Below are 9,666 nucleotides of genomic sequence, written 5' to 3'. Positions count from 1 at the left end.
GCCTGGCTCATCTAGGCAGCCTTTCATACCGTGGTGTGGTGGAAACTGGAGAGCACCAGCTCGCCAGGCGTGATTGTTACATTTTCTGGAATTTTGTACGTCAGATGAGAGAATGCCTAACACATTGGCCAGCTGTTGTGAAGTAGCAGTGGAGCCAGGAGAACCAGTTCTTAAAGATTAACCCGCACACCACTTGCTTCCTTCTTGGGTGACCCACCAGGTTCACAAACAGGAGATCAAAGCAGCCCTTTTCTCTTGTGCGTATATGTTGGTAGATTGCTCCAGGCCTGGAGGCAGCACCCAGCCATCAAGGTAATATAGCAATTGATAAGATCTGTTCTCTAGGAAGTTGTCTAGTCTTCTTTGAAGCCATTTTGAAAACTCAGCCAGGTGTGTGTGTGTGTGTGTGTGTTCGATTAGGTTAAATAAACTATTTCTGAGCATTTGAGAAAACGTTATTCTAAAGCATGAGAATATAACAGTTAGCTAAAGTAGTAGCCATTCCAAGAAAGAAACAATGATTAACTAGGAATCTTCCCATATGAAACAATTATGCAATTACTTAGCTTATTTGTAAAATTTGATGCAGTTGGATGAGTTAGAGACAATAACCCTTTCTTAGACACATCCTTCTCATATTTCCCATTTCTGCTTCTTCCCACTTTTTTTTAAATGAAAAAAGAAAATTGCTCAGGCAGGAGAAAGATGAGGGCTGCAAGATACCTTTTGACTAGTAAAATCAACACCACTCTATTCAGAAACACCATATTTAAGACTTTCTTTAGGATAGAATGCTAATTTGTCAAAGGTCCGTCCTCACCTGAAGTTTACAGAGCAACATAGTGTCCTGTCAGCGTTGTTCCCCTCATGACATTGACCTTACCTCACCCCAACTCGTGATTTACAGTCTTATGCTACTTAAGATGTAGAAATAAAAATAGGTCTTTTCTCCACTCCCGCTCCACCACAGCAGGAAAAGGTGCAACAATAATTACATGTTGTCACCATTATCTTGGAGGGGGTCAAGTGAGAGAATGAGTGGAGGTGTATTTGAGGAGTGCTAGGAAGCGTAGGCTGCTCTTCCTCTTAGCTCACTAGTTAATCTCCACGGCTACTATTCCTGTTCCAGCTCTCTGTGTTTCCTGAGTTCTTGTAACTCTCACTTCCTTGCCAAGATTTTCTGTAATTACCTCTAGAACACCAAATATTTATTTTACCCTAAACCAAAACCAAGGGCTTCCATCAATTTTCTCTCTTTGTTTTTTCTTGCTGAAAAGAAACAAAGAAAAAGATGCTATCTCCATTGAAGCTTACAATTGTCTTTGTTCTTATGCTTATTCCATAAAGGAAAAGTTTCTCTGTAGAAAAATATATTCTCTGTAGGTTTCTATCCCATATATAGGTATATATAGAGCTAAGTCAGACTGAGTCCCATCATAAAACAGACATAAACCAATTCATTATATGTAACTTCTATGCAATTTTCCCTACAAATCTATAATTTTGTGTCACTACCAGAATGGTAGGCAACATAGGCCAGAAAAAGCTAACATATCAAATCATCCTTGTGGTTGTTAACATGTTTATAGAAAGCAAAGTATATAGAATTTGAAATCTTTTCTGGTTCTGGCAGAGAACTTCATTCTCACAAGACAATAATACTCTTCTAAACTTCAGGCCCTAAAATTGTATGAAAGGAGATGAAGTTGTCTCAAGTAGACATTCTGATAACATGCTTTTGTTCCATTCTATCCAATATAAGTGGACAAAGTGGATTAAGTGGGTATAATAAATGGATTTCTCATGGTCTCATAAAATCTTCAGAATAGGACAAATAACACTGAGGTTGCCATGAGAATGTGTGTTCTCTCTGGAAAAAGGCAAAGTCCTTATGGCTTGAAATAAAATGCTGGGAGAGAAAAAAACTTCAGGTTTAAATAAGATTTATTTATTGTACTTATTTACTATGCTTCTATCCTGTCTTCTCTCCAAGGCATTTCAGTGGATATGCAAAACTCTTTCTTGTCCATTGTAACCTCATAACAATCCTGTGAGGTAAGCTAAAATAGTTACCCCAATCAGCTTCATGCTAGAGAGGCATTGTTGGGCAGGGCTTCCCACAATCTCATATCACGTCTAACACCATACTTCTGTTTCACAGGAAAAACTTCCAAATCACTAGCAAAGCATGGTAAAGTCTAGTAAGAATCCTCAAGTTTAACCCATCTTAAACTTGTTAGCCTTTTCAGATGCCATACATTTCTCATTTTATATATTGAAATAATCACAAATGAATATAGTCCAAAAATATTTATATACCTCCTTGAATAAATTTTAATCGGATCATATATTTTCCTGATAAATGTCAAAAGGTTTTGGTTAAAAGAAGAAATATCATAGGCAACTTGGGTCCAGCGATTTATTGAATTAAAATGTGAATGCATTATTGGACTACCCACTAGAGGGCATGGATTGCTTTTTAAAAGGCTCAGATAATTCAGTTTCTAGTTACAAACACACACAAAACCTCTATCATAGCAAAAACAGCAAATCTTTGGCAGTATAAAATTAACAGATATCTAAAGACTAACTGATAGATGATTGTACAGTTTATCAATATATCAAACCCATGAAATCTTATCCTTGATTAGTAAATAAAGATAGGAAGGTGTTTATGTGCATGTGTGTGTGTGTGAGAGAGAGAGAGAGAGAGACAGAGACAGACAGAGAAACAGATAGAGACAGAGACAGAGGAGGTGGGGGGGGGGGTCTAGAGCATCAAAAAGTGAAGATTGCAGATTTGATCGTGTGAGCCTTGCCCCTTTTTTACATTCTTAGTATGCATAATGCCCATAAAAAAGATATGTGACTTCATTCTCAGCTTCGGTCTTTACTGTATGAAGATTGGGGAGGGATTCTTCTTAACCCTGTAGAAGATGACAGATAACTTCACCATTGCCTGCCTCGTTGATGCAATCATCCTATGGCTGGTTTTGCCTGTGTTCTAAAAATTTTAGGTGGACCATCAATTTGTAAATGAATACACTAAGGACTAAGTAATAAATAATATGCTGTGGTTGCTGGATGATATTGATGGATAGTTGTGGGTTCAATCTCTCTCCAAACTCGACGCTTTATTTCTTGGGCAAACTGGCGACTGGTTTGTGAAGGCAATATTGGAATATAGGAATACAGTACTGTAAAGAAGGAACAACCACTGTCTGTTAATAGCCTTATGCCACTTTGTTCCAATCCTTCTTAAAATAAGGTGTCCACTTGAGGTGAGCTCAGCTATTCATTTCTAATCAGAGGACTGCTTGGGAAACATTTGGATGGTCTCAGGCTGCTGTGCCAATGCCTCTCTGGCCCTTGGAAGAAACATCTTCTTTCTCACCTTGTTTTCATTTTGTCTGGCCCTCTAATAAAACAACACATATGAGAAATCCAATTACTTTTTAAGTTGTAAACATCCCTTAGCTTAGACCCTACCCTGAAAAGGAAGTCCTCAGCCAACCAGCGGGGCGTAAATGGAAAAAAGAAAGGCTAGAAGCATATTGTAATTCTGCAGGATCTCTGCTTGTAAAAGGTATATTGTTACGAATGGCAAATCTTTCCCAGATTCATCCAACTGAGCTGCAGAGATGAATGTGAGCACCAGTTGGGCTGTCATCAGACTTCTGTAGGCAGAGCTCAGGTCCAGAAAGGATGAGGAGTGATCTGGACCAGTCCTCTCACCCCAAAAACCCCAGCTCTGCCCCAGGTAAGACCTTTTCATGAGTTTGGAGAATCTCATTAGTTTTGTGGGCACTGCATCAATGGGATGCAGTGGCTCAGTGGCTAAGACGCTGAGCTTGTTAATCAGAAAGGTCACCCGTTTGGCAGTTCGAATCCCTAGCACCACATAACGGAGTGAGCTCCCATTACTTGTCCCAGCTTCTGCCAACCTAACAGTTTGAAAGCATGTAAAAATGCAAGTGGAAAAATAGGGACCACTTTGGTGGGAAGGTAACAGCGTTCTGTGCACCTTCCGTGTTTAGTCATGCCAGCCACATGACCACAGAGACGTCTTCGACAGCTCTGGCTCTTCGGCTTTGTAAAAAAGATGAGCACCGCCCCCTAGAGCCAGAAACGACTAGCACGTATGTGCAAGGGAAACCTTTACCTTTAGATTTGCGATTTGCAAACCATGCTTTACTATAACTTGAACAAACTCAGCCAGTGGCCTTATTCAATACTTTATTGTTAAAGCAATCCTTGCTTTGCACAATATGCAAGCAAATTAGCACTTACAATTATAATAAAGGACAAACCCATACTATTCTCAGATAGCTACATTAGAATACTTAGTTATGACCATGGCTGGGTTTACACATTGCACTAAGCCAGGATTTTTAGCCAGTTTGAGTTGTTGGGCAAGCACATGGCATTAAACTATAAAATATGTCTTGTTAACTACAATGTTGTGATCATAAATGATAATCAGCACAAACCAAATTAAAAACATTTTCACTTAGTGCAGAGTGTAAATACAGTCACTCCACAGCGCAGACTGCAAAATTCCTAGATTATAAAGCTGTGTTCACACAGCACATTAATTTAAAAATAAAGTTGACTTGTTTGCATACTGTGCAAATTCAGGCAATTGGTAAACTTTATTAAACCACAAATTGATGTGTCATCTGAAAGCCAGACTTATTTTGTGAATTAACCTGTGGAGGATTATCCAGTTTTAACTCATTTTAATTACTCTACTTGAGATTTAGACAGCCTTTCGCCCACCACGAGAACAGATGCTTTAAAATATAAGAGAATATAGTACAATACACATTTTATTAAAATATTGCCTTCATTTCCAATCTACATTTTGCATATTCCACAATAACACATATCCTGTACTTTTTGGAATGACTTCAAAGTCAAGCAAAGTCATGCAGCAATGGCCCCTGGGAAAAACAGCTTGCTTTAGCATATAGCACATTTAACACAGGTGGGAACAAATGTTGCCTGGTTCAGTGCATCAAAGGACATTAAATTACAGGAGGAGAACTGGAACTGGACCCTCTTGTTGACTATTAAATCCACAGGATCTGTGCCTTCTTTCATACTTGATAGATTAGGGATCAACAGTCATATAAATACCAAATACTGAATTGTATAGCAGCTCTGGTTCCATTTTTTTAATAAATCCATACTCCTGAATTAAATTAATCTACTTCCAAAAGGATTTCACAGATTCAAACTGCAGTTGTGTGTTTTCTCAAAAAACGTGGGGAGGGGGAGATTAGAGGAGCATTCTTTTAATGTTTCCCCATCACAACACTCAAAACACCTAGAACTAGGTAATGGTGGCATCATCAAGTTAGTATTAGAAGAGATGAATGTATGTAAGAAGTAGAGAAAACATAATGTGGCAGATGCTCCCCCCGCCTAAGGGACCTTCCAGTTGTATCAACTCTATTCCCATTATCCTCAGCCATTCCTGTAGGCTGTCCAATTGAGGAAGGCTGATCTGGGTGCTGATCCTTCTAGAGGTGAGGGTTATAAAATGGAGTCAGATAAGCAGGGCGAAGGAAGGAAGGGAAGGCCCCTCCTCCTGCTGCAGCAGCCACCAAGGGAAAGGAAGCTGCTGTTGGAAAGAGAAGATTGGCCGAGGCATAAGATGGGAAAGTCTGGTAGGCCAAGGAGCTAGGCCCTGGTGGGCTGGGACTGCTACTTCCTGCTGCTGGGGTCACAACATTGTTGTTTCCTGGTTGGATCAGGCCATCAATTCCGGGATTTTGTTTCTTCCACTTTGTCCTTCGGTTCTGAAACCAGATTTTGACCTGCGTCTCCGTCAGGCTGAGAGACAAAGCTAGGTTGAGGCGTTCACACACGGACAGATATCGTGTAGCCCTGAACTTGTTCTCCAGAGCCACAAGCTGCTCGTAGGTAAAGGCTGTCCTGGCTCGTCGAGGCTTGGCACAGCTGGGCTCCACTCGGCGCCGTTTGGACAATCTTGGTGAGTTGGGTTCATCCAGGTCCGAGGAGGAGGAAGAGGGAGGGAAGTCAAGGGAGTGGAGGGAAGCAGGTCTCCCCACTGGGGTGAGGTGGTTCTTCTCCCGGTCTGATTCTTCTTGTTCAGATGCCTCCAGGGTGGCTGTATCACTTTCTCCTCTTTCTCCATCAAAGTTTACATCTACAAAACATAAAACAGCATTGATGGCAATGATGGAGTCCTTGATTGCACCTGACCTGTCTAACTATTGCTTTCTGCCTGAAAGCTGAATTGGCATGCAGTTCAACATATGCTTCAGGTAGGAAGTCTTTCCTTCAAAATATGTGTGTGTGTGTGTATGTGTATATGTATATGTATATGTATGTATGTATGTATATGTGTATGTATGTATGTATATGTATATGTATACATACACATACACACACACACACACACACACACACACACATATATATATATATATATATATATATATATATATATATATATATATATATATATATATATATATATATATATATATATATAAAAGAATATGTGGGAACAGATGGTATAGATAATAGAATCGGATACAAGCAGAGAAAGATGGGTGGATAAGTAACAAGTCTGAAAAAAAAAACAAATGAATAGATATTTATAATACATTTTCAGAAGATGATCAGAGTACTTTTCTAGAAGTCTGAAATTCTGGAACATATGCCAGAAGAAGAAGGGCATTGACCTGAAGTGTTAATATTAATTACACTCAGCAAAAATCAATGCTTCTGAACATATCCAGAGCAAACTCAAGATTTGGCCAGTTCCCACATTTAGAAAAAGAAAGGTGCAGAGAAACTCAAGTAATGCACCTTCCAGCTTTGTTTGATCCCCCATCTCTCCCTCTCTTTCTCCTCCCTCTCTCTTTCATTTCTGTCTCTCTCATCTCCCTCTCTTTCTTTCCTTCAACTCTTTCTCATCTCTTTCTCTCTTATCTCCCTCTCTCTCTCTCTCTCTCTCTCTCTCTCTCTCTCTCTCAATGTGACCAAAATTTGAAAGTAAAATATACATAATGCTATTTTTAAGGTAAAGTTACAATCCCATCAAACTTTCTGAAATTCTAGATAGCTTTTTCCAATCAGAGAAATAAGAAAGCTAATTTGAGGAAATTGGGAGAAGATACAGTTAAATATTATTAACATTATTAAGTATTGGTCCAAAATGTTTTAAAAACTGAGTAAAGATGTGGGATTGTTGGGGTTTTTTTTCCCCCTCCTTGTAAGAAGAAGTGAATCCGGCTCTTAGCCCCCCCCCACACACCTCCCTCTTTTTCTCTTCCCCGACCTAATAGAGTTTCAGATTTGTGAAGGGGCGGATCGATACATGTCATCTATTAAAGTTAAGTTTTAATCGAACAATATGAGGATCAGAGCAGGTCGGGAAAGAGATTTGAAGTCGGTACCTGCAAGCTGTGGGAAGGAGATACGCGGCAGTCGGTAATAGGATATCGATCAAGGGGGAGCGAAGACATCCTCTCGTGGGGGGAGACCGCAGGAACAATTATCTGGCTTGTCCTTTGCTGAGCGCGTCCCGATGCCAATCAGGCTCCGAGGGCCGCCTTTGCCTACCAGCCCGGGGAGGCTGAGGGGCTCTGAGAGCCTCAACTTTCGCTAACCGGTTCGCTGCTCGCCCTTCTCCCGCGGTCTCTTAAAGGAGACCGCAGTCCGGGCCCAAGGCTGGGTCGCGCGCGTTCCTCAAGATGCGGCAAAGGGCTCTGCTTCGCCAGGCGGGGCGAGAGCTCTTATCAGCGGCCGATGAGGCTGGGAGCTCCGCAGCAGCTCCAACTCAGCAAAGTACAGTAGACCCAGCAGGGGCCGCGAAGAAGAGCAGGGCAGAAGAAGGCGACTTTTTAAGTGTGTGTGGTGTGTGTGTGTGTGTATGTATGTATGTATGTATGTATGTATGTATGTATGTATGTATGTATGTATGTATGTATGTATGTAGCTTCTAAGTGGAGCGGATTTTCCACGCCCCGTTGAATCCCGGGATCTCCTTTCAGCTAAAGCTAAGCTGGCGAGCAACACTTAAACGGGCTTCCTTTATAAAAAGAGCCATTGAGGTCGACCGGTTCTTATTTAATTTGTTACGGGCGATCTTTCTCCCCCTCCCCCTCCTCCCCCCATTTCAATTTTAGCCGCTGCCCGTCGGGAGGAAATCCACAGTGCTGTCAAAAATCCTGCTGGATTACCTCGTGGCGTGCTGTCCAGCTTCCAGTCTCTCTCTCTCTCTCTCTTCTCTCCTCCCTCCCTCCCTCCCCGCCCTCCCCCTTTTCTTAACTTCATTCAAACCCCGCTTATATTTTCTTACGGAAAATAGGTCACTGGCGCAGGACTTCAGTTGCTATCACGCCCCCCAGTCAGCCCCGCTGGCTGCGGAGATGGGTCTTGTAGTCCGAGGGCGTCAGGTTCGTTGTGGGGGGGGGGAGGTAGTCTAATATCCGAAGGACACGCTAAGCAAAAGCGACCTGCCGGTTCCAAAGTGCGGCTGAGAAGGGGACGAAGCGGCTGCCTGCGCTCCTCCAGCATCTCCAGCAGGCAGCCGGATCGCATCCCCCCCCCCCCTCCACCGCCACCGCCACCGCCACCCGCAGTCGCCATCGTGGGGTCCCGCTGTCAGGAAGCGATCCCGGGAAAGGCGATCGCGGGAGGCGGGCGACAGTCCCTGAACAGACGAAAGGTTTGACCTTTTGGGGGGGTGGGGGTGGAGGGGTCTGGCCAGCCTCTGTGGCCTTTGCTACGGCGCCTTGGGAAAGCTGCAGGCCTTGGGTGTCCAATGGACCTTTGGCAGCCCCGTTTGATGCTTTCCTGGGACGGAAGAACTCGGGACGGCAAGGGAGAAGGGAAAGGGAAAGCGAAAGGAAAGAGGGAAGAGAGGAAAAGAGCCGGGATCTCATTGAAACCGAGGAACGCGGCACCTACCCTGCGAAGAAGCCTCGACCTTGCTCCTTCGGCGCTCGGATTCCAGTTCAACTCTTCCCAAACTTTTCCCCCGCTCTCCCCGCGCCCGTGGCTCGTTCTCCCGCCCCCCAGCCGCCGAAGGGCTTTTCCGGTTGAATTTCTGCGGATCCAGGATGTCGAGGATGGAAAAGGAGATTTTCGAAGGGAGAGGGGGCCCTTTGGCCCCGCTGTCCGGACAGTCCGGCATTCCCCCTCCGAGCTCCGAGGATGGCTGCGGTGGCCCAGGACGCACGACTGGATTCCGGGGAGGAGGCTGGCCATAAGAGGCCGGGGGTCGCCTTCGGGTGAGGCGAGCGAGCCTGGACTTAGAAGATGCTCGTCTATAAGGAAGAAGGGGAATCTCTGTCGCGGCGGGGGGGAGAGTGGTGGGAGGAGGAGGAGGGACGGAGGAGGAGGGTCCATCCTGGACAAGGGAACGGGGCTGCGATTGGAGGGAGGGGGCTGCCTGCCTAACTGCCTCGTTCATAGTAGTAGGTAGGTGTTGTGATTACTATTATTTTGCGTGTCTGCCCAAGCTCGTAGAGAAAAGCACGCCGGTTCTTGGGGACAGACTGCAGCTTCTTCTCTCCCCGCCCCCGCCCCGTGTGAAACGAGAGCAAAATTTCATGGTGCAATTCTCTATGGGAACTAAATCCAGCTGAATTCAGCAAGGTTTATTCCCAGGTAGATTATATAAAA

At 43.8% G+C, this 9,666-nt stretch overlaps 1 protein-coding gene across 1 annotated transcript; it reads right to left on the bottom strand.

The window, feature by feature from the left end:
- Nucleotides 1-4,811: 4,811 nt before the first annotated feature.
- NKX1-2 (NK1 homeobox 2) lies at nt 4,812-9,329 on the bottom strand. Its single transcript, XM_087964341.1, has 2 exons — nt 8,950-9,329; nt 4,812-6,175 (listed from the first exon to the last, which is right to left on the bottom strand). Exons 1-2 carry the CDS (start codon nt 9,173-9,175, stop codon nt 5,526-5,528), a joined length of 876 nt encoding a protein of 291 aa, XP_087820467.1. The 5' UTR covers nt 9,176-9,329; the 3' UTR covers nt 4,812-5,525.
- Nucleotides 9,330-9,666: the final 337 nt, after the last annotated feature.

The sequence above is a fragment of the Notechis scutatus genome, chromosome 4 (assembly GCF_049901735.1).
Source record: "Notechis scutatus isolate UNSWTSFEM ecotype Mainland chromosome 4, rNotScu1.2, whole genome shotgun sequence".
Lineage (NCBI taxonomy): Eukaryota > Metazoa > Chordata > Lepidosauria > Squamata > Elapidae > Notechis > Notechis scutatus.
The sequence above is the reverse complement of the archived record's forward strand: the minus strand, read 5'-3'. Positions and strand labels throughout refer to the sequence as shown.